Source organism: Oxyura jamaicensis, chromosome 5 (genome assembly GCF_011077185.1).
Source record: "Oxyura jamaicensis isolate SHBP4307 breed ruddy duck chromosome 5, BPBGC_Ojam_1.0, whole genome shotgun sequence".
In the NCBI taxonomy this organism is placed as follows: domain Eukaryota; kingdom Metazoa; phylum Chordata; class Aves; order Anseriformes; family Anatidae; genus Oxyura; species Oxyura jamaicensis.
Genome location: NC_048897.1, coordinates 27,798,719 through 27,825,989, shown reverse-complemented (window position 1 = coordinate 27,825,989; position 27,271 = coordinate 27,798,719). Strand labels below are relative to the sequence as shown.

At 35.9% G+C, this 27,271-nt stretch overlaps 1 protein-coding gene across 2 annotated transcripts in view; it reads left to right on the top strand.

Annotated features, from left to right (window-relative positions):
- Nucleotides 1–22,468, top strand: part of CARS1 (cysteinyl-tRNA synthetase 1) — a 33,838-nt gene extending 11,370 nt beyond the window's left edge. For both annotated transcript variants that reach the window (XM_035327367.1, XM_035327368.1), the window contains 17 exons: nucleotides 716–865; nucleotides 1,640–1,780; nucleotides 2,544–2,632; nucleotides 3,551–3,672; nucleotides 5,545–5,657; nucleotides 6,060–6,188; nucleotides 6,414–6,543; nucleotides 6,867–6,970; nucleotides 7,963–8,060; nucleotides 9,514–9,703; nucleotides 10,242–10,310; nucleotides 13,364–13,445; nucleotides 17,071–17,151; nucleotides 17,504–17,571; nucleotides 18,935–18,994; nucleotides 20,272–20,355; nucleotides 21,430–22,468. In XM_035327367.1, coding sequence (XP_035183258.1) covers nucleotides 716–865; nucleotides 1,640–1,780; nucleotides 2,544–2,632; nucleotides 3,551–3,672; nucleotides 5,545–5,657; nucleotides 6,060–6,188; nucleotides 6,414–6,543; nucleotides 6,867–6,970; nucleotides 7,963–8,060; nucleotides 9,514–9,703; nucleotides 10,242–10,310; nucleotides 13,364–13,445; nucleotides 17,071–17,151; nucleotides 17,504–17,571; nucleotides 18,935–18,994; nucleotides 20,272–20,355; nucleotides 21,430–21,564 — 1,845 coding nt within the window. In that variant the 3' untranslated portion in view covers nucleotides 21,565–22,468. The remainder of the gene's footprint in view (nucleotides 1–715; nucleotides 866–1,639; nucleotides 1,781–2,543; nucleotides 2,633–3,550; nucleotides 3,673–5,544; nucleotides 5,658–6,059; nucleotides 6,189–6,413; nucleotides 6,544–6,866; nucleotides 6,971–7,962; nucleotides 8,061–9,513; nucleotides 9,704–10,241; nucleotides 10,311–13,363; nucleotides 13,446–17,070; nucleotides 17,152–17,503; nucleotides 17,572–18,934; nucleotides 18,995–20,271; nucleotides 20,356–21,429) is intronic.
- Nucleotides 22,469–27,271: the final 4,803 nt, after the last annotated feature.

The following is a 27,271-nucleotide window of genomic DNA, read 5'->3' as shown; positions in this document are numbered from 1 at the left end:
CAAAACACATTTGTATGTTTATTTGTTAGAATGCAAACTTCAAAAGTAGCCTTTTAAAATAGGCTTTCAAATGGTGGTCCATAACATTTTAAAGCTGTAGATATCTGTGATATTTCCCTTTTGTACCACTGATGGCCTTGGAAAGAGCAAAAAGTCTTGAAAGCTTAAAGTATTTAATAATTCATATATGCTGGACTAAACGTGGGGGAAGGTGATTCTCTGGTCATTTTAGAACTACAGATCACAAAGGGATTATTGGTCTAATGAATGAAATACAGGCCTGGGAATTAGGAGGCCTGGAAATTTTGCCCAGCTGTCATTGTCTGACATACTTTTTAAGCACAGCATTTAATCACTTTGTGTTTCAAATTGAAGCTTCTCCATTTCAGATTTGGGTTAATTAACTATGTAATTGAAGTGATCAACTGCATAGAAAGTAAAAATTACTAAACAACAGTAATTAAGGTTTAGTGATTTATAAAGTTTTTGAAAAACTAAATTGAGATATGAACTACATTTCTTAGACTAGTGAATACATGTGTTTACATTTCAGTAGTCTGATATCAAAGCTGTTTATAGTAGTCTGATACCAAAGCATAACATATTATTCATCAAAAGCAAGGTACTAATATGGCAAAGATAGTACGTTGTGTGTGGAACATAGCCCTACTGTACTGAAAGTTGCTTTTTTTTAAACCTTTTATTTTGTTTGTAGCTCTTTTCAGTTAAATTAAATGAGACGACAGACCCAGATAAAAAGCAAATGTTGGAAAAAATTCAAAATGCAGTGAAGTCCGCTTTTGACCCTCTACAAGCAGCTGTGCAAGCAAAACTCCCTGCGGAAGAGATCAATAGATGTCATGAGGTCAGTTTGAGCTCCTTTTAAAATTATTTTCATAATAGTAACTATTATTTTCATAATAGTTACTTTTAAATAGTATTTTGGTGGATGAAATTGTTTTCAGTAGCGGTTGTACTATAAATTGTTGTGCAGTTGTATATGACATTCCACTATGTGTGGTTTTCTACACAAAAGTTTGTCTCTGATGAGAGAAAAAAATATATAAAACTTATCGAGAGAAGTACCTCTCTCTAACTCACCTTAAAAAAAAGTCCATCTATTGTCGAATCTCTATAAAAGTGCATAGTGACCTGAAAGAACTTGAAAAGCAACTAAAATCTAAACAATCACACCTTCTGAGCTATATGCTGTTGTAAATAAGTAAATAACTAAAAATCCACCTCTTAGTATAGGACTGAGAAATGCGTCCTTGCTGAGGTTCAAATCAGTCTTTCAAACAATTTTTATTCATGTGCACAGAAAGGCTTCTGTTAGGATTGTCCAGCAATTATGGGGGGGAATGGGTGGTATGGTAACTGCAGAGCCCATCCAGTGTTTACAATATAAATTCCACGTGCTTATTTAAGTGACTGATATCAAAACAGATGTCAGTTACCAGTTTGCGTTCTGCATGTTTCATCCATATATATAAAGGACAATGTGATAGAAGCACAGATGACTGTATTCGTAGCCAAGTGTCTTTTTCCTTAAGTGAACCTCTCTGTTCAGAGTAAGATCTTTCAGTGCAGTTTAAACAAGGCAAGTCTTTCATCAGTTGCACTTAAAATTGTTTTATAGATAATGTTGGAAGAAGCCAAAGATTTGCTGTCTGACTGGTTGGACTCAAAATTTGGCAGTCAGGTGACTGACAATTCCATATTCTCAAAGCTCCCCAAATTCTGGGAAGGGGAATTTCATAAAGATATGGAAGCTCTCAATGTAAGTAAAAAAAAAACAAAACTATTTTCTGTTTTGAAAGTGTATATGCCGTGCCTCATAATACCCAGAATACAATACAAACCCTTTAATAGCTTTCAAAAGCCTTGTATTTCAATGGTATTGATAACATATTTCCTTTAATCTTCAATGTGAATAGGTAGCTATTTAATTATCTTAAAACTTTTGTGCATGTTACCAGTGCAAGTGAGCTGGAGATAAGTTTGGTGTGTATACTCCATCTTTTCTCTTGGTCTAAAATGGGCTTATAAACGGATCCAGAAGTTTCAGGTAGTTCATTAGGTACACAAGACAGCCCTATCACCCTAAGCATGTAGATCAACTACTGAATACTCTTAAAATTGTGTGGCGGTGACAAAAGTCAAGGTTAGATTTGTCTATTCCAGGTGAAATACTATGTCATATGCAGTGGATCAGATCGATGAGGGTTTATTTATTTACCTCCAAATCATAGGGACACACTGCCTGTTCTGCCAAAAGTGCAGTAAATGGAATAGGGGCTATCTGCTGCAGTAGTGTGTTGATAACGTCACCTTAGAGGCTGAGAAAAAAAATGCCACAGCACGTTGTTGCAGAGCATAGAGCTTGAAATAGGAGTCCTAGATTCCACTGTCTCTTGCTTTTGAGCAAGTCACTTGAAGAATGTATGAGATATATACAGACTTTCAAATATATACTATATATATATATACACACACATGTATTTACATATGTCTAAGTATAAAATGCTACTTTTTATTTGTAGGTTTTACCTCCAGATGTTTTAACGCGGGTTAGTGAATATGTGCCAGAAATTGTAGCATTTGTGAAAAAGATCGTGGATAATGGTTATGGGTAAGTTCACTACTGAGTGTTTTTGTTGTATGCTTATACTGTATTAGACTGCTGTCAACACTTACTGTGAACACTCTTTTCACTGTTTTCATATGCAACAATATTCTTTTCCAGTAGTGTTTCATGCAGTAAAGAAATTTCAAATTCCTTTATGCAAGATCTGTTATGTATAACCTGATGAAAATGTGCTACTATATACTTCTGGTAATGTCTTACAAAGAAACAGGTTAGATTATTAAAATTAGTAGGGTGAAAACCTCATTCCTTAAAATAAATAGTCAAAGTCCAATTCACTTGAACTGGGTTTGACTTCTAACTGTCAGCAGGGGATTTCAAAACTGGATCCCTGAGTGGATTGCTGGAAATCAGTTGTAAATAACATAGGTTAAAAAAAAAGTCTTCTTGAAATGATATTCTGACGTTGTCTAATGCTTGTGAAAGTCAGGCTAATAGTCTAGAAGCTCCTAATATCATAGTACATTCCTGACTGACATTTTTGAGTGTCCTTTCTCTTACTAGTCTAAAGTTTTTAAGATATTTTCATTGTGAAAAAGCAAACCTGTTGTTCAGACTCCTATAATTTTTCTTGCATGTTCTTGCTTAAAATCTGTTTTTCTTTTTTTTTTTTAAAAAAAAAAATGTTTAAAATCATTGACATTGAATTATTAGTGTTCATGGTGGTACTAAAACTTCTGTCTCAGACTTTTTATCATGGCAGCAGTAGGACAAAATCAGCAAAGTGAAGGAGGACAAATAGACTCTGAAACAAACTTAGGCTCACCTAAGTCATCTTTACCACAGTGAACAGTACCATACTGTATGTGGGTTCACTAGAAAAAGTAGGATAGTGATTTTGCGGGTACAGTTTACTTAAGTCTTGTTAGAAAGTTAGCTAAATAATTATCTTTAACTTTTCAGGTATGTTTCCAATGGATCTGTATACTTTGATACTATGAAGTTTGATTCCAGTGAAAAACACTCCTATGCTAAACTGGTTCCTGAAGCTGTAGGTGATCAGAAAGCTCTTCAAGAGGGTGAAGGTAAAAAGGGGAAATAATGTTTGCTTAAGTGGCTGATGTGTTGATCTCTTCAGATGATTCTACTGATGTTTGGATCAAACTTATTGTCAGACTTGAATGGTCTACCTGCTTGCTTCCTTTGCCTCAGGATTTCTTTCCTTTTTTTTTTTTTTTTTTTTTTTTTTTTACCTGAGCCAGCGCTTGAAGTTTGTAACTGGAAAATAGCAACAAATCTTATTCATTCTAGGATCGCATTTTTATTTATTGTGTGTTATTTATTATCTTAAGGAGGTTGTGAATGGTCCAATTTGAGTACAGCCCACTTATATGGCTTTTCATCTGCTTCATAGTATGGGGAGCAAAGACTTGAAGCCGAGTCTTCCACGTGCCAGGTGAAATCTCTCCCTGCTAGGCTATGGCTTTTTTATGACAAATATTTGGTCTTGTGTTTTTTTTTTTTTTTTTTTTTTTTATCCTCTCGTACTGAAAACTCTTTATTTTGTTAACCTTGTTGTGTTGAACTAAATCCAAATATAGATCTTTTAATTAGAGCCTTAACAGCAGACTAGCTTAACTAATCAATCACATTTCATTGAGCATTTTATCTCTTCCTAAGGTTGTACCATTTTAGTAGAAAATCATCCACAAAATGTATCAGAAGAATATTAGAAGGTTTTTATATAACACTTGTAGGTGAAATTAAGGTAACTGGCAGTATCTGAGATGGAACATTAAACTGCATGTGATTTCTTTTCTTATTTGAAACCCTTATAAACTGAGATTTTCTGTGTATATGTGGAATAAAAGGTGAGAGCTTAAACCATTGTCTTTGCGTCAACATGAATGCATCATTGTCACCACATAAACAATATCTGCTTTTGCAAATAGGAACTAAAGCAGAGTGGTTAATGTAACTAATTGAGACTACGCATATGTCTAGATCTCTTGTCAGCCCAGTTGCTTTGACTTATTTGTCATAATTGTCCATATCCTAACAGATAATGTCATTTTAACTAGCAGAGGGAGCAGAAATGCTAAACTTTAGAAGTTGCAATTAATGTAAATAGAAGTATATATAGAAGTATAGAAGTATAATACTACTTGTCATTATGTGCTTTGAACATAAAGTGTTCTAAAAGACTGAGATTGCAGGTATCTCAACCTGTACATCAAAATTATTTGACAAGTTTCCCCTTGACAAGTTTGGCTTTAATCTCTGTCTCGGTTTTGATGCATTAAGTGGTATTGTTAACCACATGTAATTTTCAGCAGTACTGAAGAAATGGAAAATTCCTAGTGTTTTAAAGATGTTGTAATGAGAGTACTAATCAAAAGATCATAAAGAGCTAAGGGCAACTAGTATACACTTCATCTATGACAAAAACGTAACAGTAAATGTGTAGATACTGAACAGCTACCAGCCATTCTGTGGGGCGGCCTAGAGAGGGCATACAAGAGATACCCTAGGATCATGTTGTGTGTGCATATTAAGACGGATTAATTAGTCCTAATTTTGATACTTATAACTTTGAAGTGATTCTGCAGTCTTACTTGTCTATAAATACAGAGGGTTTTTTTTTTTTTTAATTATTATTATTATTATTATTTCAATATTTCTCCTTCTGCAACTGGAATATTGGAATTGTGTCTGTAGAGAGAATATAGATGAATCTCATGTCAAAACTTAGAAAGCAGTGCAGCTGGTACTTGTCAGCTTTCCTGTCAAGCAAACATTAATCAAAAACCAAAGGATTGTCACAGTTAATTATGAGGACTTGCAAGTGCTGAGTGTTTTTTTTTTAACCTCACATGGTGTGAGGCACAGCGAGACCAAAAATCAATAATGTTGGTGTTTAAATAAAATGTCAATGTTTACTTTTTCTCTCTTGAAAGGTGACCTCAGTATCTCAGCTGATCGCCTAAGTGAGAAGCATTCTCCAAATGATTTTGCTTTGTGGAAATCCTCCAAGCCAGGAGAGCCTTCATGGGACTCTCCATGGGGAAAGGTAAGGACATTACAGGATTTAGATCTTCTACACTTTATTAAATAGCATGTTTTATGTTAAACAAATACTGTAGCTCACCTCATTATTAATATCTAGATTATGAGGATCTTACATTCAATAGGTTCCGTTGCTATGCTCAATCTGCCTGTTCAATACTTTTTAAACAGAATTCAGCATGCAGGCTTATGATGACTCTTACTGGTCCGTTGTCTTATATTTCTCTGTAGTCTTTACCTACAGAGATTTCTCAATCCTTTTTTTTTCCATGTGATCAAAAATAAGGAGGATGATAATTAAGGCATCACAGATGTACATGACATGTTAGATTTAACGAGCTAATAATACATAGGCAGAAGAGGAAGACAATTAACTGTTAGCCAAGTAATGTCTTTATTTTAACAGGGCCGGCCAGGTTGGCACATTGAATGTTCCGCAATGGCTGGATCCATTCTGGGAGAGTCGATGGACATTCATGGAGGAGGATTTGATCTCCGATTTCCCCACCATGACAATGAACTGGCACAGTCTGAGGTCAGTGAACTGTTTGTCACTGACTTTCGGTTTCTGTAGTGACAAAGCTGTGTGCTTAGCTTTGACAGTAACTTACACAAATCCATCCTTTTTTTGTGTTATTTTTTAATTTGTGGATGTTTCATATAAGCATAACTTTTTCTCCCCTCAATATTTTATTCCAAAATTATCGTAATTTATGGTATATATGTGTACAGCATTGTCTTTTTGTTGTTTTTGCTGCAGGCATACTTTGAAAATGATCACTGGGTTCGGTATTTTCTGCATACTGGCCACTTAACAATAGCTGGCTGTAAAATGTCCAAATCTTTGAAGAATTTTATCACCATAAAAGATGCACTGAAGAAACATACAGGTAAAAATTACTTCAGAACTGTGAGAATTTGAGTACTTTTGATACAGTTGGAGTGATGACTATGGTAATTGAAATTCATAATGGAGTTTCCAGAATTGGCTGACTGCAGGTATTATTTCTTTTCTTCAGTCACTTTAGAACAGCTACCCTGATCCTCATTGGTATCTGTATGGATAATAACAGTCTTGTTTTTTTGGTAGATGTACTGAGAGTAAGAATACTAAAAATTGTGATGTACTTAGCCATTACAGTATTGGAGGCCATAAAAATACTTTTATTTAGTGTATTATTATTTTCCCTGTTTATTTTGAAACTCCTCATAGCACGACAGTTACGGTTGGCTTTCCTCATGCACTCTTGGAAGGATACACTGGATTATTCAAACAACACCATGGAGTCAGCTATTCAATATGAGAAGTTTATGAATGTAAGTAAGCTTTCAATTCTTCCTCTGGCTCTCTAAACTTTGTATTGTTGTAACATGTTTCAAGCAATAGAACCGAAGGAAGTACGGGCCAATATCCCCAGACGTTTGCCTTCTGAATTCATCGTTTGGGATCTTACAGTATTTCTTTAGCTACCATTGAACATTCAAGTCACATAACTTCCACAGCTACATTTCTCTGCAGGTGCGTGCTCTGTCCAAGTTTTGATATCTCTGAGCATCTTGGCACTTACATGCAAGAATAGTTTCTCAGTTTAGCTTGCTTACAGGGCTGAGTCCAACAGACACTCTCTACCGGATCAGACTTTGCACATATAGACAAAGGGCTATATTATTCCTATGTTGTCTTCTTCACCACATACATCGAACATTTGACTTTATTCCTGTCAGCTGTAAGGTGAGGGGTCAGGCACAGTTTCTATCCCTGCATAGTTTGGAGCAGTGAGTTAAACACACATTTCCCACAAGGAGGCTGTACAGCATTTTGAGATTGTTGATGTTGGTCTTTCCAGATGAAGCTATTCTGCTATTTACGTAAAATGTTTGGCTTGGGACACACAATAAGTGAAAATGACTTTTCACCAAGCTGGATGCCTGCATGAAAAAAAGCCTTGCTATATAGCTATTTTTATTCCTTGTTTACATTCCTGGCAACACATAAAAATCTGACATAAGAACTCCTATGTAATTATTTTTTAAATGGTACTGTATTTGAGCAGCTTAATGTTAGAGTATCATTGTTGTATCAGGCAGTGGTACAGACGAGACACAGAACTGAATTAGTCTGACTGTGATTTATAGAGTTATGTGAAAAGTCGGGGGTTCCCTCTTGTGAGAGCTATTCAGTAGATTCTAGCCAAAATAGCATTGAAACCATAAGCTTTACAAGGCTAAGTTCAAAATAATGCCTTTTTTAAATAGTAAATACTGTTTGTGTGTAATCTAAATAGGTTTTGAACTATGTTCTTCTTTAGGAATTCTTTTTAAATGTGAAGGATATTCTTCGAGCTCCCACTGATGTGACAAGCCAGTTTCAGAAATGGGAAAATCAGGAAGCAGAGCTGAATAAAAAGTGAGTGGAGCATTCCCATTTCTTCTCTGAATAGTTGTGTAGCTGCATGTTTATGTTTTATGCTTTACAAAATGACTTACTAGTGGTATTTACAAGTCTGGTAGCATTTCCACTGAGTATCTCAGCTCTATACAAGATAGTGAATTTAATCTTGAGGCAGCTTCATGAAGTTTAGATGAAATTGTTGATTTTCCTTTCATTTGTGTTAAGTACATTTCATGACTTGTGTAGGGAAATAGAAACCCTTTCTTAGATAGTTGTAATTTCCTTCACTACTTGAGATGCTGTTGTCCTATTTGAGAAGTGAGTGATATTTTTTATACAGTCTTTACAACCATAAAAATAATATCTTACTAATTTCAAAGTGGAGTAACTAAATTGAAGACAAACAGAAGTTAAATGACTTAACTAAAAGTACAAACGATCCAAGTGCTGATATTTGAAAATGTTATTGACTGGAGAGAAACAGTGATATCAATGTAGCAGTCTTTCACATTTATAACAAACTATCCTTGTTGTTTGTCATATGAACAGCTTCCTATATGACTTCTATTACATGCAAAATTTAAAAAAGAAGCTTCTTGTGATGTGGTACTAACACTTTTCCTAGTTCAGTTCACTGTCATGAACAGAGATGTTGACTATTGTAAGACCAAGTGCAGATGCTTCTGTTCAGTGAAAACTCGATCTTCGTTTCAGGGTTGGTAGAGAGAATCCTTTAAAATTATAAAAAGGGTGTGTGTGGGGGAATAGGTAATAGGCCAAAAGAAAGGGACAAAGAAATGGGAGAAACAGAAGATTATGTTTCATGAATATTTGTTTTTGTCTTATCTTCCACTTCTCACTTGCTTTTCTCTGGAAAAAAAGTATGTTGTTTGAAAAAGTCTTAACATGTGTGATGAAACAGTGCTTAATATAATACATTACTTATTATGCCTATTTATAAACATTACATAGCTTGCATGAATTTATTCCTTGTGTCTGCTTGTAGCAGCTTCATAATGCTACTCTTCTTTACTCTTTATGGTAAGTTAATTTCTAAATCGGTGTTCCACATTAGAAAGATGGTAAACAGATTCCTAAGTTGGTACCTAGGGTTAGGAGATCAATACTTTAAAAAATATAATAAGTACTAAATAAGCAATTTGAACTTCTTTTAATAACTGGTATTAAAAAGTCAGCTGCTGAAAATGTATTAGATGTAATTTGTTTGGATAGTTGTTACCAGTTAGATTATCCTGCCTGCCTTTGTTTGTAGTAGCAAAACAGCTGCATCATGGTGATGATGCCTTTCTCTTGCTCATCTTTTTTTTGCCCTTCAGATATAAACTCTGGCCAACAAAAGACGATCTCAGTTTTAGGCTCCCTTCACTCCTCTAACAGAAGTTCTTTAGAGTAGATTGCAGATACTTTTGACATAAATAGTAAAAAAAAAAAATGTTTTTCTTCTTAGTTTTTACGACAAGAAAGCAGCAATTCATGAAGCACTGTGTGACAATATTGACACTCGCTCTGTCTTAGAAGAAATGCGTTCGTTAGTCAGTCAGTCAAACTCCTATATTGCTGCAAAGAAATCTTCCAGACAAATGCCAAACAGACTTCTTTTAGAAAACATCAGTTCCTATCTCACTCAAATGCTAAAGGTATGTAATAGCAAAGTAGTAAAGTTGCTATTGCACTGTGCAATTTTAACTGTTTTATTTTTCAAATACGTAGGGATGTATTTTTCAAATACATAAAATCTGAAAAACAGATTTTATCATGTAGGAAACTAGAGATCTTCCACACGCACCCCAACCAAAACAATCCCAAACTGCAGTGCATGCTGCAGCACAAACAATTTGGAACCCTTTATAGTCCATTATAATTTCAGCTAATGTTTTGCTCAATAGTAGAAAGCCCCTATTACATACACAGAAAATTAGACATTAAAAAAAATGAAGTCAGAATGTCCAATCTGACTGCATTAAACCTAAATCTGAAAGCCAATGCTTAATATGTTGTATCAATTAAAAAGCAAAACAAATTATTACTAACACAGTAAATTGTGGGTTAAATGAACTAGGCGGCTTCAAAACCCTAGTACATGTGATTTTGCTTAGTCTTCACATACCTGTGACTTGATGTATACAACCTGTTCTTTTTTTTCCTTTTTTTTTTTTTTTTTTTCCCCTTGACCAGATTTTTGGTGCCATAGAAAGTGATGACGCAATTGGTTTTCCTGTTGGAGGGAATAGTCAAAACATAAATGTAAGTGAAGGACAAAGTACACTACATGAAATTAATCTGTGTCCTTTTGAAAGTCTAGGTTAGATAAAGGGATTACATTACTGGTATGTAGCTGAGTTACTTCAGATTCAAATGTTATAAGTAGAAACAATATAATTAATTGGCTAAGGAAGTGGGATTTTTCTTTTATGACAGTTGTTATTTTATAGGTTTGTTTGACTTAATGACAGACAAATTGTACAGCAACCAGAAAAAGAATTATCTTGTCTTCTGAATGATGAATCTGTTTAAGAAACCACATTAACTACAGACAGCACATGCTACCGTATAAAGACTCATTACAAGGATTTGTATATTAAGTAGTTTCAAAAATACAATTATACTGATTAAAGTTCCTTGTGGTACACCAAAAACCAGCCTGGAGGCAGCCGGAGTTTCATCCTCAGTTCAATCTCTTTTTCTGATCTCATTTTGTAGCCACAGTATTTATCTGGCTTTTGAAGGCTGTTTTGCTTTGGTCACTCAGCAGTACCATTGTGATGCAGAATTTTCCTAGAAATATGTGGGAGATGCCTGCTGAGAGTGTTGATGGGCCCCGTAATACTAGTAATGTTTCGTGGGGCAGGCAGGAGAAATAACTCCATCTGAAAAGCCATCAACTTCGCTCTTTCTGTTCATGAGAAAATCTTGATATGAGAAAGGATGCTGATATGGCACAACAGCTGATATTGAGTAGCTTCTAGTGCTGGTCTCATGCAGTTTTGCATTCAAAATTGTGATCATGTGTTTTTCTGTTCCTCCTTAGAAGGAATAATTAAAACAAATGCAATACAAAAAGACGAACAAAACCCCTTAGTTCACCAGAGGAAGAGAAAAACTTGCTTGTCACTGAATGTCAGTGAATTCTCATCTAGCAATTGCTCATGCAAATGCTTACATTACTGTGCTGTGGAAATCTCTAATAATGATATACAAAGGATAAGGAAGATGCGCAGCATTCCATGCTAAAAGCCATCAGTAGTGAATTTTAGCTTACTTCAAAATTACTTTGAATTTCAGGAGAAAGACAGCATCTTAACACTTATCTTTTTAGGTAATATGAAAATTAATTATGTATTTAACACATTGTTCAAGCAGTATATGTAAGAACTTTAGAGGAAGATTGGCAGTAGCTTGGAACAAGAAGTTAAGCCTTACACTCTTTTAAAGTAATGTTGTTGAGGTTAGTAGAGTCAAAAGAATCTGGTGCAGAAAAGGAATTTCAACACCTGTTAGTGAAATACGTATATGTTTTTTGTTGTTCTTGTTTTTGTATGCAGTCAGTTCAAAGAAAACCAGTATTCAGGTACCCACCCAGAGCAGCTTATTTTGCATTTTACAGGAAAAAAACAAACAAACCTGTTTTTATCACCCAAGACATTCCTGATTTAATCATTATAGCATAAAGATACATAATATCAACAATGTTTTGGCTCTTCCATTAATTGTTATATAGGCTCTTTCAATCTGCAGATACTTACTTTTCTTAGCAAAAATTACCAAGTGAACATTCAGAGTTGGAAAACTTGTCATTAAAACAGAAAGCTGTGGATCAGGCCTATTGCTTCTGTGTCCAAATAAAAGATGAAAGAATCAATAGATCTGAAAGTCATTATCTCCAAAAAAGACTTAATCCTCTTCAAAAGCTCAGAGAGAAAAACTAGCATAATTACCATGGTTCACTGATCGACTTGAAAGGGAATTGGAGAGATGTGCAGTCAGAAAACCTTAGATTCCATAGTCTCATTTTCCAAATGACTTAAGCTTTTCTGTCAAGTTAGTTATTCTGGAAATAAAAATTTTTCATCTTTAGATGTCTGGTATATATATATGATATCTGATGTCTGGTATATATATATGATGTCTGGTGTATATATATATGTCTGGTATATAAAGTAAGGGTGGCACATGCTTTCCTGATGCCACTTCATTTGCATGTTGAGGTAGTTTCAGTATAAAGAGGGTAGCAGAGACATGGTGGTAGCTCATGTAGTTTCCAGGGTCTCTTCTTTCTTCCAGACTTAGCACAACCACTTTCTTGTGGTTGTGAAGATGATCATGTAGCATTCACATTTACAAAAAGTTTTATCTGAGCTTGTCAGGTCCTTTCGCGTGGGTACTTTTAGAGCATAACATCCTCTCTGGGCTGCACATTGCACAGAAATATGTCACAGAGATTTAACAGATGGGAGAGACACTTAGAAACTGTAGGTGAAACAGAAGTGTGTGTGTTTATGTTTTTCTCTATCTCTCCCCCACACTTCAAAGTAATTAAACTTTTAAAATAAGCAGTCCCCTGGGTGCCCAGCTTCTCCTCCTGGGATTCCAGAGATGTGATGGGAAACAGCACTGATCTGTAATTGTAAGCATTCATTGTGTTCACAGACAGCTTGCTGTTGCTATTCGCTACCGCTGAAAGCAGGATTCTCAGGATGACTTGTCTGAGCTTTCATGAACAGCATTTATTCACACCTGAAATACTTCAACAGTAGTCCAGTAGTCTCCCCGTGCTCTGTGTTGAGCAGGGAGTCATGGGGGGAGTACAGACAACTGCACTGTACTGGAAACAAACACAGTAAGGATACGCTGATATTTCAGATATGTTCTAATGCAAATAAGTCTTAACATCAGCTTCATTTGATTTATTTGTGACAAGCAATTTCACCTAAGTAAGACAACATGGAACATGAAGGGGCAAATTCATCCGAGTGTAGCTCTTCTGCATATCTTTGGCAGCTGTTTTTACCCCGGTGTACTGCATTATAGTCAGCTGGGCCATAGCATAACCGCGTGGAACTGATGTATCTGTAACTGCAAAGAGAGAAAAAAGGAATGGGGAGAGGCAAGGTGATTTTATCAGCCCAAAAGGAGAATTGTCAGTTAATGCAAACTATCATCTCTCCTTTGACATCAATAGAACAATGACACTATCTAAGGGTCAACTTCTATCCAAAAGCACATAAATATGAAGTGGATAAGGACCTGTTTTAAATCTAAATTATGATTAGCTAACTGTAGAAATAATTACCCTACAGATTGAATCTACAGTGATGCCATACCTACAAGTTCTCTCTGAGTTCAGAGAAGGAGTGCGACAAATTGCCAGAGAGAAAAAAGGTGAGAATTTACTTTTTCCTGTGTTGTTGCACATGAGACTTGGGAGATGTGGGACTGGAGAGGACAGGGAGGATCTGGCTGTTGCAATTTCTTTGCTTAGAGAATAAAGGTAAGGCATTTTAAATCAGAGTTGCTTTGAATACTTATGCCTCTGCTACATGTCTCTTTAATTTGGGAATCATTTACAGGCTACTCAGCTCATTTTCTTTTAATTGCTTAAAGACTCCAAAAGTTCAGGAATGAAGAGGATGAGCTGTTGTTTCTCTAGTTCAGGGCACTCCCTGCTTTCTTGGTATGAAAGTAGTAGCCATCATCTCCTGCAGGGAGAACACATTCTCTTAGAAATGTAGATTGCTACACAGTGATAGCGTCTGTGTTTAAATAGGCTGAGATGTTCATTCTTAGCTGTTAGCACAATTGGAATTGTGGTACCAAAGATGGTAATTCTGTGTTCTCTTTTGGAAATTCATCTGGGAGTTTCCTTGAAGTTGTTGTGGGCTCCACCTGACACACACACCCCATCCCATTTTGAAAAGCTTTGATTGTGCTGTTTTATTGAATAAGCAATAAGTATATCTGATACACCCTTGATAAGACATCCATAATTCCCTTGCATAGGTCAGAGTCAACTCTTTTTAGTGTTAACAACCAGTGAGATAATCTTATTGCTTGTTATCTTAATGGCTTCTTTAGAGTGGCATCAAACATCAGCATGGTTCACTGTGTGTAACTGCTCTGGGCAAAGAAAAGTAATGACTTAGTTCTCAGCAGACTAAACAGCTCCTATAAAATTCAATGTTTTGTCATCCGAAGAGTCATTCTGCTGATTGCCCAGAAAAGAAAGCTGCCCTGCAATGTGGCTGTTCCTTTCTATGGTATTGGGGTAGTCAGTGCTCTGTCCACTGTTCAGCTTTCTGAGGCTCAATTATGGAAGAGATGAAGGTGTAGACCAAGGGATGCTACTAAAACATGCAGTGCTTAAATCCAGTGTCTGGGTGGAAGCTTTTACTGCCTGAATTATTAGCTTTGAGATCTTAATTACTGCCTATGTTTAACCATCTCAGAGTCACTGCTAAAAGGGAGAAAGAACACTTACCTACTAACCCAATCTATCTGTTTATATTTGTGTTTCCTCCTAAGTGCAAGACTGTGTATCAAGTACTGCTACTGAATTGAGTTCATAAGGGCAACATACAAGGATCTTCATGGTCCATTTGGTTCCTTGTAACTGTGTTGCTATTTCTCACCTGATACAATTCCTTACCTGAGTAAATAGGTAGTAAATCTGTTGTATGAAGATAATTTTCCTCTGAAGAATTAATAGCATCTACTTCAGCTAAATCTTGAGTTCCTAATAACTTGCTCTCTGTAGCCAGGATGCCATCCAGAAACACAAATTCAAACTGTTCTGTTGCAACTGTCTTGCTTGAAAAAACAGCTGGGTCCAAACAGGTGATAAGCAGAGACACAACAGGAAAGATCTGTAGAACCAGAGGATGTTTGGATTGCAATTGCTTTGACAAATTTATGTGTAGTTAGCAAAACAATAAAATACTAATCCTTCAAAGTCACTGCTAGATGTAGCACAGGATACAAAATCATGTGATTCTTCTTAACCTTTCTTAGCGGAAATCCTCCAGCAGCCATTAGCATCTTCCTGTGTCCTGCACCCATCCATTGTACCTTGGCAGAACTGTTTGTTGCATCATTCCTGAACTAGCCTGGATTTTATTTCTTGTCCCCTTCTTGCCTGTTTCCCCTCCTGTTCCTTAAAAATTAATTCCTTTCTCAGTGCCTTGCACAACTGTATTACTGAGAAAAGTTGCTATGACATGATGTGATGTTTTGGGGGTTATTTTTCCAAATGCTTGGGTAGGTAAGCAAGCAAGAATCTGGGATGTAGTAAGCCTTGTGTAATTATTTTTACTGTCACCAGCCTGACTTCCTCTGCAGCTTTGTATATACCCTCTCTGCAAGCCAGAACTCATAAATGGGCAGTCCTGCCTGCAAAGCTGCCCATCACAATAGTAACTAAACTGTCGTAATGGAAACCAACAGTGAAGATGTGTTTTATGGCCTTGATGAATTGTGAAAAATCATTGTTAGTACTAACTGTTCCTGTCTCTAAATTGTTCTTCCCTTTCCATTCCATAGTTCAGCAAAGCTCAGAGGAGTTGTTTCAAGGGTTTGGGAATAGATTTTAGAGGTAGCTTAGTGTACATTTGATTGAGAAGTTAGATTTGTTGTGGCAGAGTTAAAATGAATAAAGAACTAAGTTACCTTTATTTTGAAAATTCTTCAAAGTGTATTACATTAATTTCCCTGTCTGTGAAGTTAGCATGTTCCTCCTAACTGAAAGCAGGCTTTTACAACAAAGATAGCTTCCTTCCTTGCAGTTCATAGCTTAACATTTGTTACTGACATCTGCTGCATTGTGTGACTGAGATTTATGGCAAACTTTTATTTTTTTGTTGTTGTTGCTTACATGAGGGGATCTTGCTATCTAATTGGTGATTTGAGAGACTTTTATGTAATGAAGGCAGTAAAGAGCAGGACAAGATAAACAATTTAATTTGCTTGGTATTTGTATTGGCCTTCTGTTGCAGTAACAACATCTAGTTTCCTCTATTTTGTTTTCCTAATTGAAACGTGTATATTATTGTTTCATTTCTACATGTGGTACATTTTTCAAAACTCAACTTTTTGTAAGCAAAACCTTTCTGTCTTGTAAAGAGAGGAAAGAAATTACAGTGACAAATTTGATTCAGGAAACAAATGAGAGAACTAGTTCAGAAGTATACATGTATATATATGTATACAGTTATGATTAATTTTATGAAAGTAAGGTTGTGTCTCGTAACACAAGGCAAAAGGGACCTTCGGTGAAATTTGGAACTTAAAAATGATTTTTTTTTAATCCAAAAAATTGTCATAAAAAATTAAAACTCAGAACTCAGTAAAATTTGTTTTAATGGGTATGCTGCATATTTTATGTGGGTATTTAAAATATCCAGAGTTATACAGTATAAGTATTTTCCATGGAGTATTGAACTTACACTGCAAGGAACACTCTCTGTGTGTAGCATTGGGTTGTAGGATTAATTAATTTCCAATCCACTACAGTTCAGTAATTTCCATGCTCCTCATTATATGAATCTGTTGTGTTCCAACAGTGTAACTTTTTTCATCCTAATGTGAAGTGGTGAGACAGAGAATTAACAGTGTGCTCTTGTAATAGAGAACAAACAAGTACAGACTTAGAAGTTCCTGTTTTCTTTTTCTTTTAAATTATTTTTTTTTTTTTTTTAGTAAGGAAAGGAAGGATTTGGGGCTTTGATGGGATTATGGTACTGAACTGAAATTCTCATTATGGTTTTCAGGAACAATAGCGGTATCTTAGAGGAAATGTATGAATTCCTGCAAAGAAACATGCTTCCTCTCCCTGTAGCTGAAAGAAGGCAGAATTTATTTAAGAACATATATCGCTTTAAAACAAAAGACCTTTCTGTGCAACATATGTGAGAGAGTGGCCATTTCTTAATTGCATTTAAATAAGTATGTATCAGGATAGAAGTATACTTTCACCAAATCTTACTTAACTGAAAGTATTTTTCATGCTCCATAGTAATTGAAGTGCTGCAGTTGAGTGATGCTCTTCGAGATGACATCCTTCCTGAACTTGGCGTTCGATTTGAAGATCATGAAGGTACCCAATTCTGTATCTTGTGAATTTTTAGGTACCTGGTTTTATAATCTTATTTTATTGCGAGAAAAAGAGGTGTCAAGACTAATATTGAATAATCCACAATACTCAAGGACTGCAAATCTATAACATAATGGATTTCATTTTTAAGTACATATTATGTACATGTATTTTGGAATATATATAGAATAAAAATGTATATCCCGTTTTTTTCTATAGTACCTAATTGCTTAGTTTTTGAAGTAGTCATTCTGTTGTATTTGCATTCAGCTTGAAAAAGCTGATAAGGTAATATAAGGCTTATCTTTCACTATTCAAGCATTGGAAACTCATTCTTCTGTTTTTGCTTCTTCAGGACTTCCAACTGTGGTTAAATTAGTGGATAAGGACACATTATTGAAAGAAAGAGAAGAAAAGAAAAAGGTTGTTATTTTAAGCATTCAATTTTTCTTAATGTTTAAAGTAATGTAGAACCTATGGACACCTTTATATTTCCCTGATAGTTTGTAAGCCTAGCAATAATAATAGAAATAATACTCCAGAGTACATACTAAATTTAGAAGGGTGTTCAGGAAAAGGATTTTTCAAACAGCAGCTGCTAGAAAATTCTTTATGGTATGTAATGAATACCTCTAAGGTGTGTTGTTGTTGTTTTTTCATCTTCATTTAATTAAGGGATGTTGAGTATTGCATACATACTGTCTTATCTCTCTGAATGAATGATTCCAATGAAGAATTGATTCTGACTTTTTTTATCTGTACAAATGAAATTGGCATTTTCAATAGAACTAGACTGTGTTTATTTGCTATATGAAAACAAAATGCACTGGCCAGATCTTAATGTGGCATGAGTAAGTGTGATATTCAGGGTGTGAGGGCAAGATATTACATGTTGCTATGTAAACATCAGGAATCATAAATCACATAGAAAAGGTCTGTACAGATACCCTCCTGTTTGCACTTCTTAGTGTTAATGTTTGATTCTGTAGTATTTTAAAGTAATGCTTCAGTTTTAACAGATAAAAAATTCTATCATGACTAGAAATGTTTGGAAGACTTCCCAATATTTCTCCTTCCCTGTGGATTTTTTTTAAATTGAAAAATAAGACATGATTGCAGCCAGTTCCAGGTGTTTTCATCAAAAAGGCATTTGAGGGCAGTTTGTATATAATCTGCAGCTACAGTACGTTTTCCCTGGAAACAGTGCTATGTTCAGTACTGGCAGAACCCTTAGAAAACTAATGGGTCTCCTAAGCAAGTACAAGGTTTTTTTTTTATTTTATTTATTTATTTATTTATTTATTTTAAAAAAAGGTTTTTAACTTGGTTAAATTTGGATAGTCGTTTCCCTAGGAACATCAAGGGATGCAACTACTTGAGAAACTGTAATATCTTCACAGTTTGAGGCAAGAGCTTAAAATATCAGAGGAATATGGTCTTATTAAAGACATTTGCAAAACATTTTCCCTGTGAAATGGCAGGACCATTTCTTTTGCAAGTTTTATATTCTTTCATAGGTATACACTTTGTATGCAAAACACATTCTGAACAGTTAAAACTGGTTTATCTGTGCATAAAAGCAAATGAAAACAAAGTCTTCCAGTGGGAGGTATCAGACAATCCTAATTACAAGGCATAGTGTTTTTGCTGTAGGTTACGCTGCCAGTTCTGTCTGCAATTAGATATCCAGTGGAGCTAGCTAGCCAGCTCAGATTCATAGAAAACAACAAAATGAAGTAGTTACCTGAAATAGTTACCTTTTGATCATTAACACTGCCTTTCATAGATTGAAGAAGAGAAAAAAAGGAAGAAAGAAGAAGCAGCCAGGAAAAAACAAGAGCAGGAAGTAAGTGTTCAAATTCCTTTAATTGGGTTTTGAATTAACAGCAGTAGTCATGTGCAGGAAAGACTGCATTAGAACACCAGCTCAACATTAACTGGGCTTCCATTTATTTATTTTTCTACACTTTCCTGCTCAGAATGGCTTTGGCTTGCAATTTGAATACTCATCCCCTTAATGGTTGTTATTATAGAGCAGCCATCTTTCAAAACAAGAATGAAGATAGCAGGAGCTTCTCAGATCTTGTAGCAAATAATTCAGTCTATAGACAGTATTATTTTATTAATTGCCAAAGCAGTATCTTATCCTTTTAGAGAAGATTTTGGTTGTGTCACTTACAATTTGGTTCCCTTTCCAGTGTCACATATACATGAAAAACAAGTTGTCTTATCTTTGAGTTGTCTTATCTCTGTTCCCTATGCTTGAACTCTGAGATACGGTATTTTCTAAAAGCACATTTAGTCTCGCTAGCTGGAATTGTGATCACTTAAATGTTTTAGGCTTTGGGTGAAGCCAGAGTAGGTGAACTTGGAGGAGGAAAGGATTGTTTGGCATGCTGATGACTAACAGTACAGGAAATGCTTTCTTGAGTTAAAAGAGGAAGTAAACTTTTAGAGAGTATCACATACAGAGGGGGGGGGGGGGAAAAAGCAGTTATCGTCAACAGATTGCAAGTAGTTCTCTTCATTCTTTCAAGAAGGTGATTCCCTTGCATTGGGCATAAATTACTTGGAAAGGATTCTGAGATGTGCTTGTTCACAAATAAAGGAAAGTTCAATTTATTTTCAGTGCAATTACTTGGATCCTGATCCTGCTGTGACCTGCACAGAAACTTGTTCTTGCCAGCAGGGAATTATGTTGATAAAGGTGGTTCCCTTTGCAGTGAGGTTGTTGCTTAACGTTTTTATAAATAGCAGTATTTGCTTTGTGTGTACACTTAAAACACTAAGGAACCAAATGAGCAGAAATCGGATGTAGTTTTCTGAAAGTATAAGCAAGTTGTTTTGCATGTCTGCAACGCAATTACTGTATTAAGTTGTTCTGCCCAAATTTAAAACAAACTTATTTTTTAATTTCCTAGAAAAGCACAGCTATGATTTATTGAATTGTTCCTCACTGAAAGTTTATTTTCACATGATAAATAATGGTGAATTAAATGTTCTTTGATTTGCAAATTATTTATTTTTCCACTTGCACACATTCAGAGATGGCTATTTAAAAAAACCAGGTTGTCAGTAATTAATTGTGATGCTAATGCAGTTAATGCATGCTTTATATTACAGGCAGCAAAACTGGCAAAAATGAAGATTCCACCACATGAAATGTTTAAACTGGAGCGCGACAAATATTCTATGTTTGATGAAAATGTAAGAGATTTTTCTTTAAATAGGGAGTAGTTTTCCTACCCCACCTGTACATATTTGATTGTATGTGTACATACCTGATCTTGTTCCAAAACCTCTAAGGCAGTGTTATTAATATAGGGGAGGGAGAAAGAAAAAGCAGTATATTGTCTTGCACATACCTTGCACTGGGGAGCAAGACCATCAAACTGATAGTCATTTCAAGGGTATTTTCATTGTACATTGGTCTCCTTTGGCCTTCCAATTACAAAGCAACATTCCCTGAAGATTTGTGGCTAGGATCATGCATAATATTTGTTCACAGATTTATTATCCTGATTCAGGGCAAGCTCTACACTCTACACTCAAGCTCCCCAGCTCTGCCAGAACTGATGTAAACAGGCATGTTTTTCAGAGAGACCCTGTGCTTCCATTTTGGTTCCGCTCACTGTTTTGCTCCCCCTGGCAAGGGATCTCTGAAGGAGCTGTACTGGCAACTTGGCTCTGGTTGCTCCTGTGAGGATAAAAGGCATTATTTGGAAAAACAAAGTACTGTTACTTGAGTGCTTGATCTGGGACATTGATTCTATTTCTGCCTGTCCTCTTCACCCATTCAAATTCAGGCCCTGGGGGCAAGTAAGAATAGAGTATAAATAAGGAAAATAGGCACGTAAGCCAAGGAGAAGGTCTCCTAGAAACTGTGATCATACTTTCTCCATCAAGAACACAAATCTCTTCTCTTGTTGCTTTTGCTTTAAGCCTTGGATTTAATATCTTAGTATAATTAAAAGTGGTGTTTTAACCATCTGTTTAGGGATTATTATTCTCTTAACTATAACCATCTAGAAATTAGTTGCCTAAACTTCCCTTAGTCCAGGACAGAAAATAGGAAGGGAACATAAGCAAGTAGTCCAAGTTACTTGTCAAACTTCTGGGTGACTAAAATTAACCATGCTGCACCCTACCCTGACAGTTTGTCATTACTTATGACATTTTCTTCCTATCTTATTCAAACATGATTCATCTGCAGAGAAGAGAATTCTATAAGGAGCAAAAACAGTCCAAGAATTTATCTTAAATATTATTTTTATATTTCAGGGATTTCCCACGCATGATGCAGAAGGCAAAGAACTCAGCAAAGGACAAATTAAGAAGCTAAAGAAAGTTTATGAAACCCAAGAAAAACTACACAAGGAGTATCTACAAATGGTTCAGAATGGAAGTGCAAATTGACAACAAGAGGACTTGTTTTTTAGAAGGCGAGTGCTGGGTCACCATTGAAGAAGTGAGCATATACTGATGCTCATATTTCTGTTTACACTTTCTATTATGTGCAAAGTAAACATCCTGTTTACGTGGATTAGTAATGTCATCTGGAAAGTCAATAAACATCCATTCATTAAAAAAAATAAAAAGAAAAAGCCAATCTCTAAGAAGTTTCCTCACAACAGCAGAAGCAGGTTGAATGGCTGCCATTTCTGTTTGGGAAAGTGCTGCTCAGTCAGCAAATCCACATGAGGATTCTTGTTTATTATAGTTGTCCAGGCTTTAGTTAATTTGTCCTGATACTGATCTCTATCAAATACCCAGTGTAGCTTGTATTCTTGAATATATCACAGTCAGTAAAATTCACTACTAAATGGAAGCTCAGTAATTTGTTCCACAGTAAGAACACTATTTTCCAGATGATTTTAGTATCTTTACATAAGCAGGAAAAACTGGGTAGTTTCCACTATGGTACTCTAGCTGCTGTTATTAAAAAACTTTGTAAGTGTACCCAGGACACTTTGCATAGTAGAAGCTAACAGTCTCTTTGTTGCAAAAGGGAACAAACAGATAGATCATCATCTTTACTCAACCTGCTGTTACAACGAGGTGGGTAAGTACAGGGCAAATGTACCTGCATTGAACATAGCCACCAGGCTATGTTCCTTTCCTTAATTGAAAGTTGTAAGCATATTCGCTTTACCTTAATATATACCTTCTGAAGTATCAAGATAAACATATTTGGAGTACCAAGAAGGCCTAATGGTTTTTTGTCTGGTTTATCTGTATTTGCCTTTAAAAACATAAGTAATGTTAAGGTCAGTAAAGCACATGCATCTTGTACGCAGAAAATAAAATCTGTTGTAAAGTACAGGTCGTATGTAATCTTTGTATAGTGCAAAGAAAATACAGCTTATCTCTATTTAACAACCATCTTAATATATCATAAAATATGGTTTACAGAACTTTTAGCTTGCTGTTATTAAGCTGATTAAAAAAACATTTTGCGTTCAGTATTTGATTATTCTGCTAATTTATAATTAATTGTATAAATGCATGATTAAACTGCAGAGTGGTAGTTCAAAGAAACAGCTACAGCCATGAGGGCAATTTCTCCATCCTTTTGGTTTCTGAACAGAAGAGGATCGGTTGCATTTTTATACCATTCTAGATTTTAACCCTTGCAATATTATCAGGCCAGTGCTTGTGAACATCCACTATATTTTTTTGTAGGGTAACTTACTGGTGTGTGCATAGCATTGTCTTCTTCCCAGTATCGTCCCCCAAGATGCCTGTGCACTGAAGATAACCATGAAGAGATAGGATTTGCCTGTGCTGGAGGCACAAGATACCGCTTCTCAGCCATACAAATTTCTCTGATTCCAAGCTTCCTGCAGTCCTAGACAGACTCCAGGGCTACTTCTGCAAACTAAACTAGGAATTCTAACCCTGAATCATCTCAAACCACAGCATACAGTTTGCTGCCTTAACTACCTTCCTTAACATGAACTGCTACTGAAGTTGCTACTTAATGTCAAATAGTGGCAGTAATTTGCTTACAGAAATTCCTTTTTGGTGATCTGTTAGCACTTACTAACCAGAAACAGCCAAAACTACTGATCACGTGACTATGGAGGAGATGCTGTTAATCCATTGCTGTCCTGGATTCAAATTTTCTTAATGATATCTCTGCAACACCATCCTAGTTCCCTCCTTTTCCCCTTCCCACACTTTTTTCCACGCATTATGTTCTTAGTAGAATCTCATCTAATTCCATGGTTTATCTACTACATTGGTGTAGATTTTTTGTTTTTAATGCCTTTTTTTCCCCTTCTGAATTGCTTCATTTTGTTTCTGGGACAACTCCACTTGCATAGATCTTAGGAGTACTTCAGGGCTGGTGTCTTCCGAAGGTTCTGAGCTTTCTTTTTATATACTTCTCACATGCACGCATTGCTTCCTTCCTAAATATTTTCTTAAATTAATAGTGAGTCACATCCCTGTAGCTCAAGTAAGGGTCTCTGCTGCATTTATTGCCTCATTAATGTCTTATTCTAACTCCAATATTGTTTAACTTATGCTTTCTATCTCTGTGTTGTCTTATTTTTGTTTTGAAGTAAGATGATTTGAAAGAATCCTTATCTGAAACATCAGTGCTGCTAAAGTCATCTTTCTTTTTTAGTAGAGCAGAAACAGCATTCCTGACTTTGATTTCTCACTGCGGACAATCAAAAGTCTCTTAAAATCAATGGGATTCTTTTTGCACACATTATAAAAATCAGAGCCTTTAAATCCTCTCCTGTTCAGGCTCACCTTCTATGTCCTGGGTCATCTTTGTTCTTCCACACAGGTACTTAATTTCTCCCTGTCTTGTAGAGTGTTTTGCATCTTTTTTTTTTTTTTTTTCCTTGTTTTTTTTTGTTTTTTTTATTTTTTTTTTTTTTTTTCTCTTCTTTTCAAACCTGGCTTCTCCACATCTATAAAGCCCTCAAAGCCTTCCCACACTTGGAACTTTTCTTCCCATACCTGCGTTCGACCTGTCATGATTTTCTCTTCCTATGTGTCTCAGTTGTCCTTGGAAGTCAGCATTGTCAGCAATCATCAGCAAGGAAAATACCTGCTTCATGGAGCATCTGTGAGTTGTCAGGCTTAAGTCTCTTCTATTTTAGAAAAAAAATGAAATTCACACAAAATGGCAACTCATTCTGTAAGGAAGTTGCTAAAATATTTTACCTTAATACACAAATGGGATTACTCCACTCTCTCCAAATAAAAGGAGAGTTTTGCCCACATAGGGAATGCCTTATTCTAAAAGCAACAAAATAAAAATAATGACCTTGGAAAGGAGTCATGAAAATGGACTTGGTCTCCTGAAATTTGTAACAAAAAACAAGGTTCAGATCAGTTACTTACACTCCTCAGCTATAATGTAGAAAAAAAAAAAATAACAGCATGTATGCATAAAGTCATGCAGAAGGAAAACTTGCTAGCAAATGAAGAATGCTGCAGCCAGGCTTAGATACGCGTCCTTTTAGAAGACTTCTTTAGTGTAGCTGTGCCAGTTGATCTGTGCAATCTCTGAAATGTCTGGCACAATACCTTTTCCCTGGCAATCCATCAAGGTGTCAGTTAAGTGAATTACACTGCATTTGCTTAGTGGGAGAGACTTGGCAACCAGGAGAAGAGAATGTAACAGCAGTGGCCCACATGCAGTGTCCTAGTCACCTGTCTCAGCCAAGAAAAGGGAAAGGACAGATTCCATGTTTTTGTTATGTTTTGTTTTGTTGTTTTTTTTGTTTGTTTTGTTTTGTTTGTTTTTTGTTTTTAATTTTAAAATGTGCATGCGTGCATACCCACAGACTTGAGGAAGCAAGGATGAAGTATGATTTTCTAAGCACTAAGAAAATGAAAATCCCAATAGCAAAATCTTGATTTTTTTTTAATACTTTTTGGGACAATGCACTGGTAGAAAAATCTGTCAATTGATCAGTGTGGTCTTGTTGTCAGTGCTCTTTACAACGTTAAACTAAGGAGTGCCTAACTACATTTAAGATGTTCTATTTGACCTTTTTAGCCTAACATTTGTATTTGCTTTCTGCTGTTCCAGGAAACCACTGATGCGCCTCAGATATGCAAATAAGGAAATCTCTGCCACACAAAATATGTAACTTCAGCTTCTTTTTCTACATTCTAAGCTACACTTAAACATTATAAAGTAGTGGTAGTTTTGGACCAACTTTAGCTCTCTGATTATGCAATTTCTACAATGTGTAAAGGTATTTTTACTCGCTGCTTTCACAGGGTGATTCCTATACAAGACACTGTACCAAATGCATAGTACTTAAGGTCTCCTGAGACAGAACAAATTAATTAAGAAGCACACCAGCTATTTAGTACCCAAGCCTCCACTTAACAATGATCAAAGTTCTTTCTCAGCCTCCAGAAAAAGTCATTGACTAAGTCTTATCTCTCAAATTAGGTTGTGAATGTCTGGCATCTCACTAAGTGAAAGCAGTTTCCATTAATACCCACCCAAGGGCAGAAGACGCAGACATTTTAATACCAGTTACAGATCTCAGCCTAAGCTTTCTCTCTAGAAGCAGGAGCGCCTCGTAGGTCTGTTCAGCAGCTCTGCCATAATCCCTTCTCTCAGTTTTGGTTCGCCAAGCTCTCTTGGATGCTAGGCTGGGTGTTTAAATCAAGCCAGGGTGATTCAGCAGATATCTTCTTGCAGCTCTCTGCAGGGCAGGAGCACCTGACAGCAAGATGACTCCACAGACTGTACCTCAGCTATAATCCTAAAGTCTAGCATCATGCTACAACAGTCAGCAAAAATCCCTCATTGATTATGGAAGATAAATGCCTTTGGAGAGGGACACTAAATCCAAGGATGTAAGGTAGCTGAAATATATGTTTGTTTCAACATACATCAACGGACAAAGGGGAAATACATCCAGCACTCTGGCCTGTTTGGAGGCTTTAATAATTAATCTAGAAGTCAAATCTATTTTTACAAGGCCATTCTAATTTTAACTTAATTCAGGATTTGTTGTAGAACTTATGGGGCTAATGGCATTAACAATTTAGCCACTACTGCATGTGCACAAACTACAGAAGATGCAGTACGGGGCTGCAATGCAAATAGGGCTGCAATGTATTCCTGCAATAGTAGGAAGGAGCAGGTAGATCATATACTCAAGCAAAACCTCCTACACCTTTGTAGGAGACAATACATTACTCCAAACTTCTTTTGGAATAATATATATGTATACATATTAAAAAAAAAAAAAAAAAAAAAAAGTTAAAATAACGTTTAACAAAATGGAGATTGTCAGAAAAAAAGCTTAAAAGAATACTTGTCAGCTATGAATCAGCAAGAACAAAAGCATAAACATCTTCAGATAAATCCTCCTTTTACAGTGTATGTTCTTCTTTGGAAAAGGGAGAATTAAATGTAGCCACTACTGCGTATAAAGTCCCCAAAAAAGAATTCATGGAAGCATGGGGAGGGCATTAATCTGGTGATGTTAGGAAAAGGAGTGGTTTGGAGAAACAGGGAAAGGGAAGTGTAAGCAAACAGAAAAGCTGAAAATGCTTCCACTGAGCATATCCTCTGGCTCACCGGATCTGTTTGTGTAGTGGGCTCTACAACATTTCTGCAGTTCTTTAGCTGCTTGAATGTAATTCAAAATAATCTTATTCCTTAGTTACATCGGTACCTATTTAAGTAATGATGCATTATTCCCGTCATTCATAACTGAATTAATCCAACATTAAAGTTTTGCTTAATCAGTCTCATAATTTCCAACTTTTAACTTCACTTGTGAAAGGATTGTGATGTAAGCCCTAGTAGTTAATTACTGAAATCCAAGACTAAGCAGACCAGCAGAAAAGCATTTATAGAACAAGGGAACCCAGTGACGCCACACAGAGTTAGGGTTTTTCCTACCGAGTGAAAGGTTACTCATGTAAACTCTGAGTGCTTTCAAATGCTTAAGTCACGCTGTTCCCAGTACCACACGACATCTTTTTCTTACCGACTGCTAGAAGTCAAGCCCGATTGATAGGTTTCATTTTTTTGTCAGAAGGAATTACATTGAAAATGTACATGAATTACATGGAAGTACTGGAAGGGCTAACACCTGCATTCCAAAAAGGAACTTGATTCGAAACA